Source organism: Megalops cyprinoides, chromosome 6 (genome assembly GCF_013368585.1).
Source record: "Megalops cyprinoides isolate fMegCyp1 chromosome 6, fMegCyp1.pri, whole genome shotgun sequence".
Taxonomy (NCBI): Eukaryota; Metazoa; Chordata; class Actinopteri; order Elopiformes; family Megalopidae; genus Megalops; species Megalops cyprinoides.
Genome location: NC_050588.1, coordinates 28,175,228 through 28,199,793, shown reverse-complemented (window position 1 = coordinate 28,199,793; position 24,566 = coordinate 28,175,228). Strand labels below are relative to the sequence as shown.

The following is a 24,566-nucleotide window of genomic DNA, read 5'->3' as shown; positions in this document are numbered from 1 at the left end:
TTCATTTAAATGATAGGGTTATGGCTACACTGGGATGAGTCATGAGTATCCAGAGCTGTTATATAGAATAAAGATTGTCTCACAATATCCAATCAAGTACTAGGCTTATTTCTGAAAGATTCTATCAAGAAAGCTCGACAAATTACTTGTGATTCCCTTCAGTCCACCCTGATGACATAAGGTACTGTAAGTCCGTGCAAGTATTTCGCAGAGGTCGCGTCATTTGAATGGCTCATACCTTCTTGTGTGGCTCTGTGGTCCCTTTGTGATCAGTGGGTATGCACACCATAACACGATCAACTGCTAGTTAGTGTAGTTGATCCTGACGCGGTTTCTACCAAAACAAAGGTTTCGCCCACTCTGTACAGATATCTTCTCATATGTGGATCGGCCGAGACAATGGTTAGCAAAGGGCCTGCACCGTTCGGTTCATATACGGATCACTTTGTGACGTACTTGTAGGCGGGTTTTGTGGCTGTTCGTGCCGTAAAGCAGTTTGCATGACGTAGCTACCTCATGGTCTCCCTGCTAGAAAGGGACAGTCCTCGTAAAACAGCTGGTAAGTCAGAAACTCACATGTATGGATGTGCCTTATTTTGTACATTACAGATACCCGTCCTAATTATTAATAATCTATCTTTGTAAAAAAAAATATATATATAATAAAATAAGGTACATTTAAACAGTTTGACTCTGAAGATAGCTAGTGCCTTTTTGCTAACTAACTAGCTAGCCAACGTTAACTAACCGGATAGCAAATAACCTATAGGCGCTTCCTAGCTATGAAGATAGCTAACAATTAGCTCTCTAAAGTTTGGGATCTTGTTTTTGCTGTCGTGATTCATTTGCGTGCTTTGGGGACATATCAGACAAAGCCGATGTTCATAATGGTATGTTCATAACAAGAATAACTGAATACATATACTGGCTAGCTAGTTTGTAAATGTGTAATGTACATCTCAATGTAGTTTACCATGTTGTAATATGACAACATATTTACAGAAGTACGTAGCTTGCAAACAAATTGACACTTTGTTACGCAGTTATGAAATGTTAAGTATTACTCAACTATTTACACACGCCATCAAACGTTGCTACTTTGTAAGCCTAATGCACCAGACTTGTTTGAGATCTTGACTTGATGCACATGGGGAGAACACTGGTTCAGCTAAAGGTGCATGGCTTGTTTTATAGGACTTTGCCTTCGACTTAACAGAATGCAACCAGAAAAAATGGATAAATCTGCGAGTTTCGAACGGCACGTATTCAAAAACGCTTCAGTTTACCATTATATGAAGATTGCTCTGTAAGTATCGAGTCCGTTCCTAGTCATGAAATGCACCAGATTTTGCTTCTGTTTTGGAGTCTTTCATCTCTCTTGAGATGTTCAGAGCATAGCGAACTAACGCAAAACAGTTTCACGATTCAGAAGTTGTAGCTAAGGCTGTCATTAAAGTATGAGTCCAGCTTCTCAGCTTTGTGATTTCGTGAGCTCCGTGTTTAGAAACCCGATCCTAAACATGTGAAATCCTTTGAAGATAATGAAATTACTTGCTCTGAGTTAGCTAGCTAACTAATATTTTACAATTCGTTTAAAATCTACACATTTACAGGATATTGGAGAATGAAAACAAAAGGATGAACGCAGCCCATTTCAAACAGCTCATCGTCTCTGCACTTAAGGACCTTTATGGAGAGGTACAGACAAGCGACAGTTACGACGGAAAATAAATCAAGAGGGCATGTTCACAGCTTTGACCAGTACGAAACCGAGATCTCACATCTGTCTTGCTTTATTTTCACAGCCATGCAGTTGCGTTTTTAAATTAATGTTTTACAGATCGGAGCTGCATTTCCTTTTGACGTTTTGAAATTTGAGGAAAATACACTGACAGCAGTGCTACGAGTCTATAACAGGTACTGTAATAGGAAACTGGAAATCAGTTATCAGTTGAATCAATTATGTTAATATTTACTTCAGCACATCTGTATATTTTGAATTCTTGATAGATACTTTTGGCTTTTAGAGTGTGGGGACATTCTGTGTAATTGCTATGATGGTTTGTCCTTAAATTTGGTAATCAATCTTTAACTATGACATTTTATTTGTTTTTTAAACACAGTTTTTCATTCAGTTCAATGACTAACACAACTCAAGTGTGTAATGATGTGTGAGAATACAAAAAATGTCATTACTGCTGAATCCATCACTCAAATTAAGGGCAAAGTTTATGTTTAAACTGAATGCCCCACCCCATAATCCAAATAATCATGCAATCCACCATTCCTCCCCCAGTGGTTTGGTGAAGTTGTGGAGTGCCCTGACATTACTAGGATCCTACCAGAGTGAACCGTGTGCTGTCCGGGTTACACAGGTGAATTTTATTCTCCTAAAAGTTTATAGTTGGAGAACATGCTGTCTGTTGCTCTTTGTTATGTTGTAATACATAGTCATTCATGTTGTTATTGCCACTCTTGTATGAAAATATGAAAAATGGAGTTAAAATGTGTCTTATTTGCATGTGTAGAACACAGGCTTGGTGCCAGGAGAAAATTCAGAGGGGTGCAACTGCAATCCATGGGGTGCACAAAAAGTCATAAATGCTATGTAGACACTGGGATATAAGGAGACAACTGGGGTTGCACTGAGGTCCATCTGGGGGTGCTATGCACCCCTATGCACCCCCATAGCGCTGGACCTGATAGAACATAATTTATGCACCATGATTGGATTGGACAGTATGTTTTCGAATTGCACTTTTTGAACAATAGATGGCAGTAATGAGACAATCCTCTGCCTCATGAATGACTTGACAGAAATTCTCATGTCAGTATAATGTAAACAAGTCAATAAAAAGTTGTTTGCATAAATAACTAATGAACTTATGTTGTGTACATGGCAGAATCCCTCAACTATTTTGTGCAGTTTTTTTTATAATGTGACATGGAAAACAATGAAATATAAGTTAATTTCATTAAAAGGTGCCTCTATCTTTTGTAGGTTTCACCATTTCTGCTAGCTTTAAGTGGAAACAGCAGAGAACTGGAGCTGGACTAAGATGCTTTTTGTTACTGTGGAAGAAAGCAGCACAAACCAAAAATGACCTGCCTTTTGACACCTCAGCCACAATTAGCCGTCCTGTCAGACTGCCTGCAAAACATCTCCTGCTACACTCCTTTGATGTCAAAATTCTCATCAGGGAGTGAGCCATGCTGACGAAGGCTTTCAGAGCTGAGGGTTGCTGCCTATTTAGAACTGGCTTTAATGTGACCACCCCACCATCCGTGTCAACCACGGTCACTCCACGATGACCTCAGGAAAAAAATCCCATTGTTCAGCGTGTGCTGATTGATGGGCTTATCTCAGTTGTTCTGGGGACTAAAAACCCAGGCAGCGGGTGAATATTTCTCTCAGGAAATTTGTTTTCCTGTACCTTTGTACATCAGGGGAGATGGTGTTGGCAGTGAAGAGAAGCAAAAATGATCACGATTTGCTTTGTCTTCATTTCTGTTTCCTGCCTTACTGGAAGGGGGGGGGGTACATGGTCATGGTGCAAGAGGTCAAGCATACTGTTGAACTCAAGTCCTAGAGAAGTCCTTATGAGTAACAGCAAAAACACTTACCGTCAGATTTAATTTGTCATTATCTGGGGAGAAAAATGCTTTGGGTTTAGGTGATCCTTTCAACTGATTCTCTGAATGCCGGTATACTTCTAATTCTGGACCAGTCCAGAAAGGCCTTAAGTTTTCCCCTTTCATCAGAATCTTTCAGTTAGTGCTGGCTCTGTGGCCCTAAGGATCAACACTAGGTGGCCCTTTGCTGTTGTTCCATTACACTTTTCATCAGCTCCTCCGCTGACTGAATGAGTAGCCAAATGTGTATGATATTCTAAGGCCAGCATAAACCACCCTTGTAACTTCAGTGTACCTGCTGTAGAAATAAATTATGTAATTGTACATGTATATCTTTTTTTCCCATGGCATAAAGTACATATGTTCTGATAGCTAAAACTGGTCTTTGACAGCTGCCCATTTATGGTTCTCACACCACCTCAGATCCTTAAAAAATAGCCATGGTACTAGAAGAGATTATGTAAGGATAACCCAATATTTAATTGAAAGATGGCTGTGAGAAGCAAAGTCTTAACCTAACTATGGATAAACGCAATCATTAATATTGCTGCCTAGCAGGGAGTAACTACAGAGAAACAAATTGCTGATGTTTACAGCAATAAAATGTATTATTGTTTGATAAAATGTACCAAGGGTTCCAGTTAATGGTTCTTTACTACCATATGTCTTACAATAATGAGTAGTTAAACTAATACTTAAAAAAAAACCTTTAAAACTTAATTACACAATTTTCCATATTGACGTCTTAAATGAAATTTACTTTTCCATGTACATTTTTGTGCATGACCTAAGTGATAATAGTGAAGTGATAGTGATAAAACATCTTCGCATTGATACAGACCATACAGTAATTTAGCATTTTTTATGATTTTTAGGATAGTTGTATGTGCAAGTAGTAGGTCAATGCAAAAAGATAAAATAACCTTTAAGTGTTCATTTAGAGTGAGAGCTTACACAATCAGGAAAGAGTTTAATTGGTTTCTAAACTTATAATCAAGGGTAGACGTTTGGCATAAATATTTCTAACACAATAGTTCGATTTTCTTAAATTATATGTTGCAGGGTTGATTGGATGGATGATGTACATACCAGAGGTCAAGACAACTGGTGCACTCCCTGCAGAACAGATATTTACCAAAAAAAAACAGACGATAACCCTACATTTTTTTCTGTGCTGTCCATTACCATGTTGAGGATACAGTATAGCAAAACAGTATGTAACTATCGGTCGAAGCCTGAGAGACTAAAAAAGGCACCTCATTTAAACATAACATGCTTTGGGTTGGGTTTTTACTTTATGATGTTGTTTTGTATGGCACTGTTTTTTGTTGTTTAATTTATTTGGTTTATTTGTAGTCCTGTGTAGTTGACTGTTTTATTCTTCGCTTTGCTTGTTGCGTAGTTAGTTATACCTGGTAGCCTTTGTGTAAACACTATCTGTCAATGCAGTAAAGCAGTCTGAATGGAATTTAATAAGTTACCTCATGTAACTTTTAGACTAGTTACGTGTTTCCGCTCGAGTCGTGGCCAAGGAAACGCGCAGACATACACCTACCTCAAATCAGACTGACAGGCACTAGCAAGCCACCACAAGGGCAGCACAGGAAACCAGTCCGGGTGCCCACTGACAAGCCTTTGATGAGAGGACTCATCCTGTCACCGTCTAAAAGCTTCTGTTCTTTCCATAAGAATACGGCATATTTACTTTTTTAAACGCTATTAGCTAGCCGCTACTGCTGTGATAACCGTCACCCTGCCCGAACGCCGGAATGGCGTTCATGGAGAAACCGTCGGCTGGGAAGATCCTGCTGGACGACACCGTGGCGCTGACAGCAGTGATCGAAGCGAGCCAGAGTCTGCACTCCCACACAGTAAGCGATCGTGTTAGCGGGAGCCTGTCATGGGGATTCGGATGTTATTGTGGCGGCCCTTTGATGGATTATCTTGCCTTAAATATATCATATATCCTGGTAGCTACCGAATAATGTTAGCTACAGTCTGATAGTATGCTGGCCAGGGACATCTACTGAGTTGGTCAGCTAGCTTGTAGTAAACGTTGTCAACTAATTGCTAGCTAGCTAGCTAACTGGCTAGCTGTGGTGTAACCGCACATTCCCAGCTAGACAGCAAGCTAGCAAACGTTACCCCACATAGAGCTCTGCGAAGTCAACAAATATAGCATCGTTAGCTAGCCAGTTAGCTAGTTGGATGGTTATCCAATTATCGAACCTTTACGCTGTAGTTAGCTAATTGTGATCTTGCGGCAGTGAGGTATCGTTAGTTATCTTAGGTCCAGAACCTTCCTACCAAGGCAGTTCGCTTTATTGACACAAGACAGACAATATAACCAGCTAGCTACTAGATACAACGGTAAGTCCAGTGTCTGCCAGTTATCAAAGCCTAGATAGCCACGCTTGATCAGCACAGTATCTAACGTTAGTTCGCTAGCTAACAGTAGCGAACCAGCTGCTGTAACATAGACAGTAAGCTTCGGTTTAAACTAGTAAACAAGTAAACGTACCTATCTAATCAGCGAATATATAGCCTATTCTTCCGACTGATCATGTTGGGTAAGAGGGTAACTAGTTATTTACCTAGCTAAGCGTTCGCCACTTTATTGGTTAAATGATATTCCTCATTTACTGAAGCGCCAAGGTAGCTAACGTCAGCTGATGTTAAATTTTAATCGATTGTAAATCGACGTTAACTATCTCAACCATTGCCCATCTTGTCGATAACCCCATCAGCTGCTTGATAGCTAGCCATTCATTTTTTATCAAGCTGACTACCTACATTCCGGTGACATGTTAAATGTATTATACAATAACCATTATCTGTTTTCGATCGTAGAAATAAAGTATCTTTTACATTACAGATCTAGCCTAACTAGTTGGACAACGTTAGATAAAAACTAATCAGGCTTGACTTTTAACCTACTCATTCGTTCTAGTTGGCTACTTTGTAGTACTCATGAAGTGTTCTTTTTCAGAGGCTGGTGTGAACCAGCTGGCATGACAGGAAACTGGACACTTTCTTTTTCGGATTTATATTAGTACGGAATTTGCGAGTAAAAAGGTCATTATTTGTTAGTGCCTTCCCGTATCATGATTATTTGTCGCCAACAATTGGAACATTTGGTATTCCCGGTATGCTACCTGGAAAGTGCCAAGGACCACAGATGTGGATGTGCCATTTAGAATCGTTTTGATTGTTTTCTGCGCTCGAGAATTTGTCAGAGCAGCAAATTATATTTAACTGAATTCAAAAGCAGTTTCGTTTTAAGTAAACACATGTTGTTACAATCCCAAATAATAATACTGGGATGTGGTTTACACCAGCAGTTGAATCACATCAAGACGTTGCAGTTTTAAAATTTAGGGTAATTTAGATAAAACTTCCTGTGGCGTAAGCCAAGAGGAACATGCTGCCATGAAAATGAACAGAAAGAGTGTACTGTTGATGACTCTTTAGATTCGTCTGGAATTTCCACTTTTTTGTATGAAGTGAAATAGTGTTTCCTGTGTCAGCTAAAACTCCAGTTTCATTTAAGTTTAGGTTTCAAATTTTTGTGAAGTCATGCAGTAAAAGACAAAGGCATAAATTAAGCAAATACAATGAATGCTGTGTACTGTGAAATGGCAGACCTCTTTGTTGTTTGCATACTATTCTAAAAGTACAGTCAGGTTGTTGAATAGCTGTGCTAGAAGTAAATTCGTTGCTACATGTAAAGCTGTTGTTCTTGACAGAGTAGATTGAAAAGTATCTGCACGATTACACATATTCATAATGATATTGGATACTGTTGAATGAGCATTAAGGCACAGAAGCCAAGAAAGGCATTCACAGTGAAATCATACTAAAGGCAAGGAAAGTAAGGGTCGGCTAATATTCCTGCTAATTGTAGGAAGCAGTTGTAAAGAGAGTGAGTTTCTAAAACTTTATTGGATTTGGAACTTAGCCTATAAAATACTATGTCAAATAATGGCCTGAATACTTAAACATAGAATGATCCCCCTGGCACAAATCTCCCTGGTTTATCAGTATCACAAATGATAAAATAAGGCTTTTGACTCTGATGCCTTCTCTCTAATCATCTGAAGTCATCCAGAAAGAAAAATCACTGTGACAATGATCTCATGAGCCCTTTATTTTTCTGTAACACAGTATAAAAACAGCAGCTGGGGGAAATGTTTCTGATCTCATGGGATTTGCGGTCTCCATACACACGCTGTTAGGCCCATGCATTGTACTTCTGCGTTTGCTGCTAATGTTGATCATTTTTCCCAGCACATGTATGCGTGTAGTGCCTGAATGTCCATACTGCCATGTTAAGCAACTATGAAACCGCTCACCACAAACCATGTACTGAATACTCCTTTCTTTGAGTTACACTGCTTTAAACATGGAGCAGTAAAGCATTATAGTGCAGTGTCGTTACAATTTTCAGCCATTTCATGTGTAAACAGTCCAGTACACTATAGTGTCACGGGGTGAACAGATCGGATTTAAGATGGACCTTTGGACTCTTCTCCGTCCCTGTGCTGTGTACAGCTTCTCTTGGCATTTGCTGAAGCAAGGCAGAAAGAACCTGAGGCCTCTGCACCAGCTAATCATGGATCACAGGACTAGCAAATCACTTTGATTGTGTTAAACGCGATGCTGAAACCTGAAGCTGACACAGCAGTAGACATTCAAACGTGGTTTGAATGTCAAGCATTCAGCCTGACTGACAGCTAATTGGAAGTCATTCCGGGTTGTGCTCTACAACGTGCTTCTTTCTATTGCGTCTGTACAAACTTTATTCAAGGTCCAAGATAGTGATCTGTTGAGTCAGTTCTTCTTCGCCGTCATTCACAAATCACATGATGCAAAGCATGATGGTAGAGAGTGTATCAGACACGGTGCACTATCACCAAATTCCATTGAAAGATGTACTTCACTGAAATTATTAAAAACAATTTTTTGGTCTATTTTGTCAAACAGGAATACATTATTCGTGTTCAGAGGGGAGTCTCTTCAGAAAACAGCTGGCAGGTAAATAAATCTGTGTTGTTCTGCAAAAAGTGGTGGCTATTACCTTACTCAAAATACTAACTCCTTAAGGCTTAAGGAAACTATAGAAAGTATAACCTGCTCAGTACCTACAAATAAATTTATGCAATAAATGGGATAAATAGTTATCCTAATAAATTGATAGATTTTGTACTTCATACTGTCTCATCCATTGGTCCTTAGTCTTTTCTGATTTTGTTGTACTGTCATAATTGCTACTTGATGTTTTGCATGAAAAAAAACTCTGTCAGTCTAGCTGGTAGATTTCTTCTTACTAATGGTTTTCATGTCCTTAACTTGGCTTTCACATTATTTACTATTGTTTGTAGGTCATAAGGAGATACAGTGACTTCGACATGCTGAACAATAGTTTATTGGTGAGTGATCTGTGTGCACAATTTCTCCTGTTCACAGATGTGAAATTTTTACCCTCAATGTTGACACCATTGTAAAAGACCTCCAAATATCTTCTGAAAGACCTTGTTCTTCCTATGTTTTGGAACAACTGGTTAACATTTTCAACTGAAATTACCAAAGGGAATCCTTTGAATTTTTTTGCTGTGGTTTCTCGAAAAGAATTTCCTGCGAACTAGTCGTGTTACGAACCCCACATTCCAGAGGCAAGTGGAGAAGCCATGAGGTCTGTGTGGTAAACAAAAACCTGAACCACACAGCCACTTCATTTTAACCCTTTGGTCACCCTCTTCCTCTGCAGATCTCTGGCATCAACCTGCCCCTTCCGCCCAAGAAACTGATTGGGAACATGGACAGAGAGTTCATCGCGGAGAGGCAGAAAGGCCTGCAGACGTATCTGAACTTCATCACGACACACCACATCCTATCCAGTTGTGAGCTGGTCAAGAAGTTCCTCGATCCAAACAATTACTCTGCCAACTACACAGGTCAGAGGAAAAGCACAAATAAGCAATTTGTTTTGAAAACAGGTAATATTTTTGAGAAGTGAGAAGGTTTGGTTGATGATAGAGTCCACACGTGGTGCATTGGTGGAAGATGTGGACATGTGTGTTTTTCCTCAGCGCATTTGAGCTACTGTATACAGTTACTGTAGTGAATTTTCTATGCATCTATTAACAAATATATGTTGTTAGCAAGCAATAAAAAATTCTCCCCCAGCATTGAGGTTGTGATCAGAGATTTTGTTTTTGTAAAAGAACACTTAAGGTGCTTGTGTTACATGCCTGGGGAGCAGCTCTCTCAGCCCACCTGTCTCCTCTTCCTCTGTAGAAATAGCCTTGCAGCAAGTTTCCATGTTCTTCCGGTCTGACCCCAAGTGGGAGGTGGTGGAGCCACTGAAGGACATAGGTGAGTAAACCTTCTCTATGTTGAAATCCCCTCCCTTAGTCTTGTATTTAGTGCAGGCATTTGACTTGTACATGTGCAGTTGTTTTATGTTATCTATTAGAACACCAGATTTAATCGAAATTAATTTGTGCTTAAGTGAAAAGAATTGAGAAGCATCGCTTTCATTCATGATCTCTGCTGCTTGAAGAATAAGGCCAGGAGTACTGAGAGTCGAGCTATGTGTTATGCTGGTTATAAAGAATAAATTTACTTTAAAGGTAAAATGTCATGTTTTTCTTACTTTAGCTGTTATTGTTATCCGTATTGAAAAGGTTGTCATTTCTTTTTATAACTAAGTGAACAATCCAGTTTGAACTTCTTTCATGATTTCCTCACCTACTTCACCCTGTCAACCCTCATAGCACAGAAAGCCTAAACTGTACCTCTTCTTCATTTGTAGATTGCGTTTTTGTTACATATTCACTAGATACCATTTTTGATCACTTAAATGTATCAACTTGGGGGTATAGTCTGCTCATTAGAGGCTACGTTGGTGTTTGTTCCCCTGTGTGGGATTTTAAATTGTGCCATTTGTAGCAGTGCGCCAGCCTCATGCTAACAGACAGAAATAGAACTGGTCCCCTGCTTTTTGAATTTGCATACCTACTAATCTCTAACGACAGATTAAATTTTAGCTTTTTGGGGAAATTGTCCTTTAAGGTGAAAAAAAGGAAGTGAAAGGCAAGTATATTACGCCACAGAGTACATCCTGGCCTCAATAAAGAGGTGACAGCTCAAGACCACAGGTAAAGAATTTATCAGCTGTTTCCACCGCACAGCAGCTGGTCGTAGATGCAGTTTGTAGTGAATGTTGCGTCCCCGTCTGACTGCGCTCTCTGAGAGAAGGGTGCGTTTATGACAGATTGCCTTTCTGTTCGTTTATATCACAGGCTGGAGAATACGAAAGAAATACTTTTTAATCAAAAACAAAGATCAACCCAAGGAACGGCAAGTCTTAAGCTGGGTGAGTTGTTGCACATTTTGCCCAATGGTAATTCTCAGGCAGTGTTGAGCCTTACGTAAAGATTCAGTTGATGCGTGAAATGCAGAGCTCTGGTCTTCCGGAAAGGAACAGATTCTCTGGTTTTATGTAACAGCTGTAATAAGCATAGTCTGGCTTCTAATCATTATAACCACTTATGAATCGTCATGTAGCGCATCAGGAAAGCACGAGGTCACATTTTACCTCAGGGCTGGACTTTCCGACTTTTAAAAAAGTGTTGATGTCTTGCATTTGGGTTTGTATTCAGCTGAGTTTAATATGGATTCTTAAGGTAATCATATTTTCACCCCAAAATTGCAGTGGTCAAAGTGGGGTGGAGAATGAATGAATATGAAATGTTCAAAGTCTTAAATGCAATGCATTAATTCATGTTTTACTACAAAGGCACAATTCTACAGTGGAATGCTAAACTGTAAAAGCATCTTTATATTTGTTGTAATGAAAAAATGGAGAATTTGTGTTTATGTATTAGAAGCAGTTAATGTGCTGGTCAGTAATTGAGGTCATCATATCTTTAAAATTCCACAATGTTGCTTAGTGTTTTTTTGTTTTGTTTTTTTTTAACACTGTGTAGGTAGACCTGGGTCCTGATAAATTCCTTTCTGACAAAGATCTGCAGTCTGCCATAAAGCTTCTCCCCACGGTATCAGTAAGTGTCTATGACTCAGCTGCATTCTAGGGGCATGTTCATAAATTCACAGGGAATTATTTTGCAATGTGACCTGAAGGTGATATGACCGTTAGGTGGTTGCGGAAGCTGATGAAACAGTTGTCACATTGTGCAGAGGCGGGTTTTGAGTAAGAGGAAACTGAACGAGTTTTATCAGGCGAGGAAAAAAATGACTTTGGTCTCTGTTACAAGTGGATGCATGCTGAACTACAGTGTTGGAATCCACCCAAATGCATCTGCTACATCCAGCTGTTATTTCACTCACCATTTTGAAATCAGATAATTCTGCCAAGCGGGCTCTCCAGTCTCCACAGCGTCCAGACTATTCCATCAGCCCTCCAAGAGTGGAGTGCTCAGAATTTACAAACGGCAATTAGGTTATCGTTCAGAGTTGGCAAACGGCTGCAGCGTGGTCATATCCAACGTGACGTACAGTCTCTCTTCAAATGACGTGCAGATGTGCAGTACACAGTACATGGATCACACCTAAGGCTCTGCTTAGACAAGAGGAGAAATGTCAGTGCAGCCCTGCTACAGAGGAAGTGTAATTTACTGAGTAAAGAAGCTATGCCAGCTTAATGCTGACCCACTTTAGCCGTGGATGAACCTTTTTCAGATACGTGTCAGCTACAGCTTAATGGAGTTTCTGCAACACCTCAGATGTGATGTAGATAAAGCTGAAAATACACTGTGCGTGATGTGTAAGCATAGCGTAGATATGGGCATGTGTTACTTACATAAACGTCCTTAAAACCTGAAGTGAACTCTCTTGAAACCATAAAGTAGCAGTTTTAAAGCTTTTTCTTTATGTGGAGGCATACGTGATTTTAGTAATCTGGAAGGAGGGTAGAAATCACTCACAGTTTTTCCATTTTAAAAAAATGTAGCAAATGTGATGACATGCAAGATGAGTACAAGCACACATGAGTAGGATTTAGCATTACTAGAAAGGATGTATTTAGGACATTTGCTGGACAGTAGCTCAGTCCAAATAGACAACCAATCATATGTACTCATAATTTGGCATCTGAACTGGAAGAGAGGAGCTCAAGAATGTAAATGTCTTTGCCAGAAAGGCAAGCATGTAAAAATTTCTAAAATATTAACAATATTGAAAGTAAGAAAACTTCTGGTTATTACTTTACTAACCTATTACTATCTCTGTTCAGTCTTGACTACTTTCTCAACCCCTGTCTGTATCAGCTGATCTGATGCATTCCACACTAAGATGGCCCTCAGTGATTTAATCCATTCCTGAAGCATGTGAACATCAGACACTAACTCCCATCAGAATGTAGGCAGTGGGGGGATGGAACTATTGCGTCTTCACAAACTCTCCACATCTGAATGTTTTAACGGATGGAACATGGATTCCATACTTATGGATTTATTTCTCTTGAGGGATTAAAGATGACTTTTTTATAGACCAGAAGGTTAAATGAAAAGATGCATGTGCACCACCTGCTGCATGTACATTGATACCGTATACTAAAGGCTTTGGAATTTGTCTTCAGGATTTAATGGATGCTTTCACCCAATTCTTACCTCAGCCCGCAATTGCTTCTTCTCCCGTGGCTCTCAGGGCAGCTGATTAAGAGCTCGGCATGAACACCATGGGGGAAAAACAAGACCTCATGACTCCCCTCAATTATCACTAAGATACAAAACACATAAACAAGCTTGGCACACAAAGAGATTATTCATGTTAAATTTCAGCTGAGCTCTTCTTCCAATGGATTTTTTTCGCCTAAGTGCTTAACTTGGCTTAAAAAAGAAGGAAAGGCTCCAAAAAGGTCTCTGTTTCAAAGCGAGACTATAGTATCTGGAGCCACAATAGTGCCTCCTTTCCATATCTGGGTTGAGGGATGTGTCTTTCTGGAATCTGTCTCGTGAAATAAACTCTTGTTTCTTTCAATTCTTTTTTCTGTAGAATTCTTATATTTGCCCAGTCACCTTTGCCACCACCAGCGAGTCCTCTGCACTAGTGATCAGGATGTTCAATGAAAAAGGCACACTGAGAGATCACATATGTAAGGTATGGCACGAGTACGATATATGTGGTCTGGTATTATTACAGTTTCACACCGTCAACATGTATTCATATGCTAGTCTTGGCCAAGTATGAAATGTTTTTCTCCCTTTCATTTTCAAATGTTTGATTTTTTCCCATCACTACTTTTCCAATTTTGTAGTAATATTTGAAAAACAGTATTATGAAATAAGGAATGAGCTTTGAAGAAAAAAAAATTAAAAATGACTAAAATCCAATTGATAACCATAGTTCTTCAATTCTAACCACATGTTTACTTAAAACACAAGTGCATTGGTGAGGGTTCTCAATGAATTCAGTCTATGCCCCTTGTCCCTCATTAAAGGTAAAGCCAAAAGAACCTTTCCTGAAGAAGTACTGTAACCCTAAGAAAATCCAAGGTCTGGACCTCCAGCAAATCCGAACGTATGGAAGGCAGATCTTAGAGGTACGCCACAGGACACATTTCCCTTTTGATCTCAATGTCTTTCTCCTACACCTATCATGTGACACTAAGCCATACAATTAAAAGAGGAGTTTCGTGTAAGAACAAAGTCCGATCCTTCAGCATTTCACAAGATCTTTTGTCTTATACAGTCTTGACTGCCAAGCTTTTAATACTGTAATGATCCCATCTGTATTTGCATTTTTATACGTGGAAAAGCAAATGCAGAGGGTGGGTGTCAAAATACTGTAAATATGTCAAGTATTTGACTTTTCATTGACATGGTCTGCATTTATTGTTTCACATTATTTTTGGTAGAATTGACATGCGTAGATCAGAAAAATACCAATGACCTTGGTGTATGTACATCTTTTTTGTCATGCTTTCTGTTCTTTTTGGAATGCTGCTTTACTTAAATGGCTTTATTCCCTTGATTAGGTCCTTAAATTTCTTCACGACAAAGGATTTCCCTATGGACATCTCCACGCATCCAATATCCTGTTAGAAGATGACACATGCAAACTTCTGGACATAGAGAACTCTTTGCTCGGACTTCCCTCATACTACAGACCCTATGTAGCACAGTTCAGGAAGATCAATGTAAGAAACTGAAAGCTTTGTTGCCTAGTAATTTATGAGTGATACAGTGATATGTCTTCAGAAATGAGAACAATGGATTGCTAACACTAAAAACAGTTTTGTAGTGAGGATACTTAGAATGGCATTTAAAATTAGGCCTCAAAGCAATGTGTAATGTACATTTCATCATCATTGTTATTGGGATGTGAATAAGGATGACATGTGCTTGAATTACCACTGTAACTGTACACAGTAAATGTGAAGATACCTTGTACCAGATTGATGTAGTCAACCTTTCTTGTACTTGAACATGTAACTCATTATGATTTTAACGCTTTCAGACAACAGAGAGCATTGATGTGTATGCCTTCGGACACTTGTTGTATGAAATGGCATATGGGAGACCTCCAGATGCTGTTCCAGTTGATCACTACCCGCCTGCTCCATCCACCTCTGTGGGTGGGTACCAAGCCCTTCATAGTTTGTGCACGTCATGTTCGTGAAATCAAACAAGTCATTCCACACAAAATGTAATTTTGTCGACCTGTTGGTGGTGTCACTTGCATGTTTGGTTTATCAGAAGAGTCCACTGCAGAGGCAGACTGCCATCAACACTGGCTGAGGAATCACTGTCGTCATTTTGTCTAAAAAAGTGACCCAGGTGTTCATCACAAATGAGAAATTCAGAATGATTTGGAATGGTTCTTTATTTGTGGCTCTGCATCACTCCTTGTGTCTTTTTTTTTTGTTGTAGTGTCTGTTCTGCAGTCTATCCTGACCACTGAAGCTTGTAAAAGTGGGATGCCCACAGTTGCCCAACTCTTGCAGACACCGTGAGTAACCGTCAGTATAGTCATTTAGTGTCCACAAAAATAATATCACACCCTCTGTACATGTTTACCCTTGCAGTGGTTGTTTCAACCTACTCTCTCACGGTTTTTTCAGACTGTTTAGCGATGTACAGCTGCTAAACTCAGAGAAGCTCCAGTTCAAGGTGAGAAGCGTATTTAAAAAAAGATGACCCTTTTCTAAACAAGCAATTGGTTTTCTGATCATAAATGAACTTCTGGTCATTTGAAAACCAACATAAAAAGATTATTCAAATTACTTGACAATGCAGTAAAATTAGCTATATTAGTTAGGGTTCCAGGAGTTACTTCAAGAGTATTTGGTCATGCCCCTTGGATATATCAGCTGTTTTTGCATGTGAATAAAGAATGTCATGTCATCTTGAAGGTGACATCATTTCTGCTTACTTATGTATTATTTGCATACTTTTTTACATATACCTTGTCCTTTTAATTAAAATGTAGATCACCACCAAATTAAAGGATGCCTTGAAAATTGCCAAAGAGTGTTTGGAGAAACGACTGCAAGAAGAACAGAAAATGGTTAGTGTCCCATAATTACCTTGGACTGCATTAGTATAATCCTCGACTGAACGGATCGCAAGATATCTGAATGACACCTGTTTCGTAGCTGGTTATGTAATCTTACACATATTTGATTCCAAGGGAAGTATTGCTGCTGAAATGTTAGTTCAGTCAAACGTTGTCTGTAACTGAGATGTGAGACAGCCACTAATAATGTTGTCCTCAACCCCTCCAAGATCCACCAGCACAGAAGGCTGACCCGGGCTCAATCTCACCATGGATCAGAGGAGGAGAAAAAGAGGAGGAAGATCCTGGCTAGGAAGGTACAAGACTCAGCAAACAGTCTGTACAGGCTGCAGTCAACATATGACTGTATTTAGTAGCTTTTTAGCGCTCCTTTGATTTTTACATTGAACTGGTGGGTTTTGTTGATATTGGAAATCTTTTATGACAGTAGAAATGTTTTCTTGTCTTAGAAATCCAGGCAGTCGGCTTATGAAAATGAAGAAGACCTTTCTGCAAAATATAACAACAATTCTGGTATGTCATATATTGGGGGCAGGAATTAAATAAAATGCAATTTAAATTAAAAGCATGGCAGCTTGAAAGAGAGAAATAATAGGTTATTAGAAAAATACATGCTCAAACTAGAAGGAATTCAGAGGTAATGTCTCAAAAGGTGTGTCTTCAGGAAATAATAAAAATTGTCGGAGACTGTGCAGTCCTTATTTTGGCAGTCAGTCCATTCCACCATTAGGGAGGAAGAGAGGAGAAACAGTGAGATTCAGCAATGGATTAAGTGAGGGATTGAACAGTTAATTTACCTGTGTATGGTGTATTTGTGCAACTGATGAAAGTAACAGAGCTTACAGAGAAGAAACATAGTTAACGCAGAGGAAGACAGAGCAAAGGGGAAAGCGTGATAAAACGTTAGAGAGAAAGAGAAGTCAGTAGAGAGGGATAAAGAAGCAGAAAGGAATAAGACAAGATTTTTAGGTAGGCACCCATCAGGAGATGTTTTATAGTTATGCTGAAATCAGAGAAGAAGCCTGAGAATCACAGTGGAGAGGAGTAACTTCACATGCTTTGCATGGAAGTGAGGGGAGAAATTGTGAGAAGCAATGAGAGAACACAGTGAATGGTACAGAGGGAAAACAAAACAGGCCCAGAAACAGAATTTTGATGCAGTACGATGATAATAAGCTGAGAGAATTTTTTGCAGGAACCCTGAGAGGTATAATCAGGAAACTATTTGTAGAACTTCTAAATGGAGGCTAGAAACATCCAAATATGCGAGTATATAGCATGTCTCACAGGACAAGATTTGACTGCAGTTCTTCAAGTAAAATGTATTAAGTGAATTGACAGGGGAAAAACAACATGAAGATCTGGCACTGTAAAATAAAGTTTCTTGTTGTGGCCCTCTTTCCTTCAGGCTCGGGAGCCAGCTCCCCCCCAACATCTCCCTCCTCCCCAACTCCTCCACCCACAACAGGTAGGTCGCTGGATCTTAGATTCTCATTACAGCCTTGTTCTCTCATGTTAAATCAGCATGACCAGGTGATGCTTTCCCAAGATGTAAGTAAGCCACCAGTGCAAGGTCTTTTTACAGTACTCCTATTTGTATCTCTTTGAGTATGTCTTGTGTTTTTCACTCATTCAAACCAAAAAGCATTATGATCTCTACATGTCTAGAATTATAGCCAGGACCGTGACTCAGTTTTTCAGAATGTACAGCATTGGTTTAATGTTATTTGTATCAGCAAGTTTCATGTATTTCTTTAAATTAGATGTGTGTGATTACTGTTGGTCATTTAGTTTTCCTCTCAAACGTCTGTCTCCACCTAACCTAATCACACATGGATCATATGCACTTGTAGAAACAGTGTTCTGATTCTGTCAAATCGAAAATGAACAATAACATTGACCTGCCTCTCTTTTCCTCCTATGCTGTCTTCAAAGTAGAGCATGCACCATTTTGAACGTGTGTGGGGTAAAGTAATTCAATACAGATTCTTACCAGTTTTAAAGCTGCAGCCTACCCTCTTTCAGCAGCAGATTTTTGTCCGCGTTATAATTTCCACAGTGCCTCTGTTCTCTTGCACTTGTAAGAAAAAAAAATATGTTTCAAAACAGAGATGAATTTAAATGGAATGGTGGTGATGTGCATGTAGTCCTGACCAAAAGCTTCATAGAAATCCATCCATAGCTAAAATTTATGTATAAAATCTATCTATTCAGAGAAAGTAACATCTATCTATTCAGAGAATGTAGCTTTGCAAGGTGGTTATGGCAAGATATATGAACATTTTTAATACTGGTATACAATGCTTGAAAATAGCACTGTAAATACTGAAGCTTGAAACACCCAATCAACAGAACAATTGATTTAAGCAAAGACACAAAGAATGGATAGGCAAACCACTAACATAATGTCATGTGTGTGCTGAATTCACAGTCTGGTATTTAGCATAGAGTGTCCATGTACATAGTGTTGCACATTGCAGTGTAGTATTACCATTCCTTCTGTACTCATCTTGTCTCCATAAAGCCAAATCAGTCCTAATGTCCACTCATTGAGGAAAATGGGAGCAGTATAGGGTGCTGTGAACAGGCATAGTGACATAAAGAAGCAGAACATCTCTCATATTTGCAAGAAAACGTATACTTACATGCTGTCCTTATATACACATGCTAATGTATATGCATGTAAAAATCGTGCACGTATTTGCTATAATGTTTTACTGAAGTGCTTTTTGCTTCTTTGAAATGTTATGTTTCACTTGTGCTTAAAAACGGTATGGGGTTTTTTCCCCCCAAATATAAAGTATTGTTCTGCTTCTTTGTGACACTGATTTGGAGAGAAAACATTAGAATGGTATGGATACATTATTTGCTATTCAGTACTGATGCATCAGATAAAGAGACTTTGCTTTTCTTCATATCTTATAAACAACCAGACCATACCTGTTCTTGGGACCTGCGTTGAAAAGGGTTAATGCACCTTTAAAATGTCACAATCTGCAAAGTGGTCCACTCAGGCATACATTTACAGTGGCAGAAAATTATACATATTTTGACTGGCAGATTCACATCATAAAATAGAAAATACATCAGGAAAACCCCATGTTTATTTCACACTGAGTTGTGATCATGTTATTGTGGATTGTGATCATGATTGTTTTTGTATGGGGGGGCTTGCAAACACGATGAAGAAATAAAATAATATTACAAACGGTATTATTGTATCAATTTTCAACCACAAACCTATCAAACAGCAGTATGGTATTGTGGATACAGAGCAGTGCTAGGTACCTAAAGGTACTTAACCTAAATTTCTGTATAATCCAGCCGTATAAAATGTGTAATATATAAACTATTTAAGTTGTTCTGGAGAAGATAATCTGATAAGCAAATAAGTCATGTAAGTGACTTTCAGTTGCTGCTTTTTTATAATTAATGAAGTGGAGAAAATACAATAGGAATGATTTAATGTGAAGGATGAATAACATCTAGTTTAAAAATTCATTGGTTTGCCAACCCCCTGTGTTTGTTAAGTGTCTGTCACATCTTGATGTACTCTTAAGAACATCCAAAACACAATGGGCTTCTTTCTCTTTCGCTGAATGTTGTCACTCTTTGTATGTTGGTCTTCATTACACACAAGACTTTCACAATTTACTTGTTTTCCTCATTAGTGGTAAATGTTACCTAAATAAAAAACATTTTTTTCCTTGTACTGAAAATTTCTCTCTGGTTGAAACAGGAATCCCGCCACCACCCCCTCCTCCACCACCAAGTGAGCCTGCCCAGGTCCCGACACCCCCGCCACCATCTGTGAATGGTGTGGGCCGAGGCGCCTTGCTCAATTCAATCCAGACCTTCAGCAAAGGAAAACTGAAGAAAGCGGAGACCAACGACCGCAGCAACCCCTGTTTGTGAGGGACTCATTAATTCACTGCTCTTTACTTTTTTTTCCCATGCAGACGTGGTTGTTTCTATTTTTGATTTTATGTCTCATGTTTGATATGGGCTTTTAGAGCAACCACTTTTATTTAATTTGGCTACAGATAGATGCTTTTGTTAGAGTGTGGAGTGTCATGGGTTGTTTTCCCCTCTGGTTACTTATGCCTCATCCACACTGGCCACCTTCAAGTGTGCCTGGCCTGTACCACGTCGGCTCAGAACCTTTCAGAATGACAGTTTGCATTTTCATTAAATTTTTGCAAGTATACCTGACCTTGCATCAATTCCAGCAGCTACCAGTGCTCAGCTGCCCCTCACTCAGCTTATACATGACAAGTGTTAATACAGCACTTGAACATTACAGTTTACTTTGTGAGTGCATGCTGTTTACCTTTCTTATGTAAGCTAGCTTGAATAACAAAGAAACCTAGAAACTGGAGACAAATGGCTAGTTTCCACCAGCCACATTTAACTGTTGGATTCATCTAAAAATACATGATCTTGAGGTGCCGTTATTATTTCTTCCCTACCACTCATTCTGATATACAACGCTAGTAAAGGAACACCTGTCAATTAGCTAACAAAAAAATAGCCCCTGGTGACTTAGCTTACCAGCTGTGTACCTACCTAGAACAATAGTTTGACTCTCCATATTTTAATATCCTTTCACATTACTTGGTCTGTGATGCAATGATAGATCTCTTTTCCTGTGTTGCTGCCTAACTAAACAGCGTGCAAAAAACGTAAGATCACACTATTTATATGCCATTGACATGGCTACTTCCTCCTTTGTAAGGTCCACAAACATGACAAACATTTTACAAACACACCGTAGCCGCTAGGTCTCAGCTGGCCATAATTGGAAACCCTCTTTTTAGCATGGTGATCATCCAGCTATAGTTGAATGTGGCAGATGAAAACGAGCCAAAAGTGATACGCTCCTTTTTGTCTTCATAATTTGTGGACACTTCTGAAGGGTGACAGCAATTCATTATAGGCAAAGGTCATGCAGGTGCTGTCTAGCAATAATATGTTCATTTAAAAAGGCTGACATCTGCTTGTTTGAGGAAATCAAGGTTTTCATGTTAGGTGATTAGGTTCAGGTTTTCCTACTGTGTGAGGCTCATAACTCTTCTGCTTAGCATTCAGCTACTCAATGTACCTCTAGCTCAGTTCCCTGTCTAAAGACCCAACAGCAGCACACCCACCAAATACCACCAATTAGTAATGAGCTCTGTGCATTTTCAAATGGTCGAGGAAGTGTGCTTCATTATAATAGCTTACAAAAATCTAATTTTGAAAAAAATAAGCTTTGCAGTTATCAGATTAAATGCCTGACACTTTCCCCTGTTTTATAACTGTTTCACAGAATAGCATAATGTAGTATTTATTGACTGTTAATGGGTGCCATATTGTCCAGGTACAATTCATATTCATAAATATTTTAAGTTTTTCAGAAAAAGTCAATGAGCATTTGAAAATGACCTTTCAGTGAATGTATACATTTGGACATATCAAGCAAGCACCAAGTCAATGGCCCTTTCAAAGATGATTAATAAAAGATGAATGAATGCTTGATACGAAATACCAAACACCTCTCATAGTCACATTGTAAGTACCTCATCGATAGATCAGTCTCCTGTTTTTTTTTTTTTTCCTGATTTCATATTTTGTCATTTTTAACTTGGTATGCTTTTCTGAGGCATGAGGGATAATGCAGATATGTTGTGTTTATTTGGAGTGCTTTCATTTGTGCCACATTTACCTTTGCCTATAATATATTTTCTCAAGGGTCAGTTATGTCACTGTTTGCTGTGGTTAAGATCCCTGTTAAGAACACTTTCAGTAAAGTGTAGGTAATTGACCCAGGAAGTTTTGTGTGATTACTGTGCAGGACAAGAAAGACCAATATGCACTGCTGTCCTCTCAGACCATCTTGGACCCTAATTTTCATTATAAAAGCACCAGAAGGACCAGCATCTTAGAAAACATGTTAGAAAGCTAGAACCGGAAATCTTTTCATAAATTTTATTTTCAAAATACGCCAAAAGCTCTTTGTAGTGATTTTTGTACAATTAACATACAGCACCAGCAGACAAAATTTGCCTCTCTTTTACTAAATCACTAACATATTTCATTTTACTGTTCTTGGGCATTGGGCATGTCCCTTCAACAGCTGACAAGAAAGTTTTAAGGAGGGTGTGAAAATTTTTTAAATACAGACACTTGATATGTACTACAAAGAACAGGGTGTGTAGTGACTACCTGCTGACTTCCTCCTGACATTCTTTCACAACCACTATCTCTGAAAAGCACTTGAGTTATGCATCCTCACACACCATTCAAAAAGACCTCCATGATGTGTTGTTGTTCTGGAAAATTTCCATTGTGTGAATTCTTCAGTGCTCCTGTATACTGGATGCATGTTCTAATTTGAATACTTTTCCTGTTACTGGAAATGAAAATGCAGGAAGTGTATGCTTTGTCCCATTCAGAAATATATCAATTTTGCAATTATTATTTTTAAATCAAGACTTCTCGCACATTTCAGAGCTTGGTAAGCTCTCTCCCTACTAAACATATGATTACATGGTTTAGGGTCAGCTGTTAAAAAGTTAGTAGAAAGGAGAAGATCCTAGATTATGTTGTCTTCAGATTGTGTTGCAAGAGAGTTTTATCATGTTTCTTTACGTTTTCAAAATGCTTGCTAATTTAAATATTTCAAATCCAACTCTCACAAAGCAGAAAGTGTGTTCTGTGTAAAAAGACTGTACAAATAAGTCTCTCTTGTAATGCATTTATATAACTGAACAGTGTGTGTTTTTCAATATACGTGATGTATGAAAAACTTTCAGCAACAATTGGCAACTTGGCAATCCAAATTGGAAGAAAATGTGATTGCATTTATAGTTCATGACTGTTCATTTGAAAAATATGCTTTGCTCTCTGTGGGATTTAAAATTAAATTCACCTAGACTCACGTATATTTTCATTGATTGCTAATTCAGCTAACAGCAAAGTAAGTACAATTATTTGGTGATACTTGCACAGAGTGGCTATAGTAGCACTTTAATCTCTACAAAAGTTTCAAGTTTATTTTCCAGATCTGAGAGAGAATTGGAAGTACTTTTTGTTGTTTTATTTTTTTTAGTTGAGACAGGCTTTTTTCCTTTTCCAGACTGGTTCTGTAGCTGCTTTTTAAAGTCTTATTTGATGGTGTTTTACTTGCCTACAATGTTACAAAGTGAAATAATTGTGAAAACAAAGACCCTCCTATTTATTGTGAGAAACAGTCTTGATGCGTCTTTAGATTTTGTCTGTTAAGGCTGGCAGCCATACATCAAAAAAATGAATGTGCTGTGCTGTCTTGATGGTTAGTGTACACCTCCTAATGTTGTATATAGTGAGGAGTTAGCAGCCATGTAATATGCAACCAAGTAATAACCTGGAATTTTCTTGATTTGCATACCACTGCCCTGTTTGGTTCGCCTCTTGTTTGCACTGTTGAATTTTGAAAAAAGGTGTCTATGTACAAAATGAAGACTGCTGACACCTGTGAGCCTTTATTACCTAATAACTGGCATGTATACAAAGGTCACTTACATTTTTAAAGGTAAATCAGCACTTTAGCATGAACTTCCCAGACCCTCAACAAATTTGTTTGCTTTCAGATGCAGCATTTAGTTTTTGTGACTTGGTTTACAATTTTCTGAGCATATAAATAAACTGTACTTTTTTGCTGATGAAGGAAGGCAGGGGTTTGCTTCACCATTGAGATATTTTCATTGCCTGCCTCTTGTTTTAACCTTTATCCAACTAAATAAATTATTTGTTTAAATGTAACTAATACTAAATGCAATTTATGTAATAGTTTCATGTGGTGTGTTCTTTCCTTTTTTAAGTGGCTCAACTAGTTTTATCCACTGTCAGAAAACAAAACCATACAAATCTTATAATTATGACAGAGGTTGTTGTGATGTTTGTATATATGTACAAATCCATGTAACCTGCAACAAAATCTGTGATTATTTTATTAAAATAATGGAGAAACCTTCTGTGTAATAACTGTTTTTCCCCCTCTCAATATATGTTTATCATTGCTCCTGAGTTTAATTATTACACTTAAAAATTATTACATACATACATATAAATATTTTCAGGTTTTTTATATATATATCATCAAAAACGCTATTAATAGATGAAAACGCAGACTCTGCTTTGTTAGGTGTAGCTGGACCACATGATTTAAGATACAAGTGTATGCTAGAGGCTTGTTTCTTTCTCAATACAAAAACCTTCCCAGGGACTACTATGGCCCTTTTAAATCAAAAATATGTACTTTTGCTTTTAATATTGCCCATAATGCTTTGTGTGTGAAAGGATGCTGACACCTGCAACTAGACTAGAGCAGTTTAATTTAAAGCAGCCTAATAACTGACGTTGATTGACATGAA

General features: G+C 38.5%; 2 protein-coding genes across 6 annotated transcripts; both read left to right on the top strand.

Annotated features, from left to right (window-relative positions):
- The first annotated feature begins 507 nt into the window (after positions 1-507).
- Positions 508-4,160, top strand: rpp14 (ribonuclease P/MRP 14 subunit). Its single transcript, XM_036532115.1, has 6 exons — positions 508-559; positions 1,195-1,306; positions 1,614-1,698; positions 1,841-1,917; positions 2,297-2,375; positions 3,002-4,160. Exons 1-6 carry the CDS (start codon positions 517-519, stop codon positions 3,056-3,058), a joined length of 453 nt encoding a protein of 150 aa, XP_036388008.1. The 5' UTR covers positions 508-516; the 3' UTR covers positions 3,059-4,160.
- A 1,016-nt stretch (positions 4,161-5,176) lies between these two features.
- Positions 5,177-24,075, top strand: pxk (PX domain containing serine/threonine kinase). Of its 5 annotated transcripts, none has more exons than XM_036530411.1 (19): positions 5,177-5,504; positions 8,617-8,667; positions 9,015-9,062; positions 9,401-9,587; positions 9,931-10,008; positions 10,938-11,011; positions 11,625-11,699; positions 13,651-13,755; positions 14,096-14,197; positions 14,633-14,794; positions 15,115-15,232; positions 15,528-15,606; positions 15,719-15,767; positions 16,087-16,164; positions 16,383-16,469; positions 16,623-16,686; positions 17,582-17,641; positions 18,112-18,139; positions 19,913-19,981. In XM_036530411.1, exons 1-18 carry the CDS (start codon positions 5,403-5,405, stop codon positions 18,126-18,128), a joined length of 1,536 nt encoding a protein of 511 aa, XP_036386304.1. In that variant the 5' UTR covers positions 5,177-5,402; the 3' UTR covers positions 18,129-18,139; positions 19,913-19,981. The 5 variants fall into 5 exon arrangements, with proteins under 5 accessions (XP_036386304.1, XP_036386301.1, XP_036386299.1 ...); XM_036530408.1 differs by having other exon boundaries at positions 18,109-18,139; XM_036530406.1 differs by lacking the exon at positions 18,112-18,139 and having other exon boundaries at positions 19,913-24,075.
- Positions 24,076-24,566: the final 491 nt, after the last annotated feature.

Bases quoted from the DNA above. Each gene is read 5' to 3' on its own strand.
- rpp14 (XM_036532115.1), top strand. From the start codon at position 517: ATGGTCTCCCTGCTAGAAAGGGACAGTCCTCGTAAAACAGCTG. The intron at 1,307-1,613 runs GTAAGTATCGAG...ACACATTTACAG, and splicing joins CATTATATGAAGATTGCTCT to GATATTGGAGAATGAAAACA. The intron at 1,918-2,296 runs GTACTGTAATAG...TTCCTCCCCCAG, and splicing joins GTGCTACGAGTCTATAACAG to TGGTTTGGTGAAGTTGTGGA.
- pxk (XM_036530406.1), top strand. From the start codon at position 5,403: ATGGCGTTCATGGAGAAACCGTCGGCTGGGAAGATCCTGCTGGACGAC. The intron at 9,588-9,930 runs GTCAGAGGAAAA...CTTCCTCTGTAG, and splicing joins TTACTCTGCCAACTACACAG to AAATAGCCTTGCAGCAAGTT. The intron at 11,012-11,624 runs GTGAGTTGTTGC...AACACTGTGTAG, and splicing joins AACGGCAAGTCTTAAGCTGG to GTAGACCTGGGTCCTGATAA.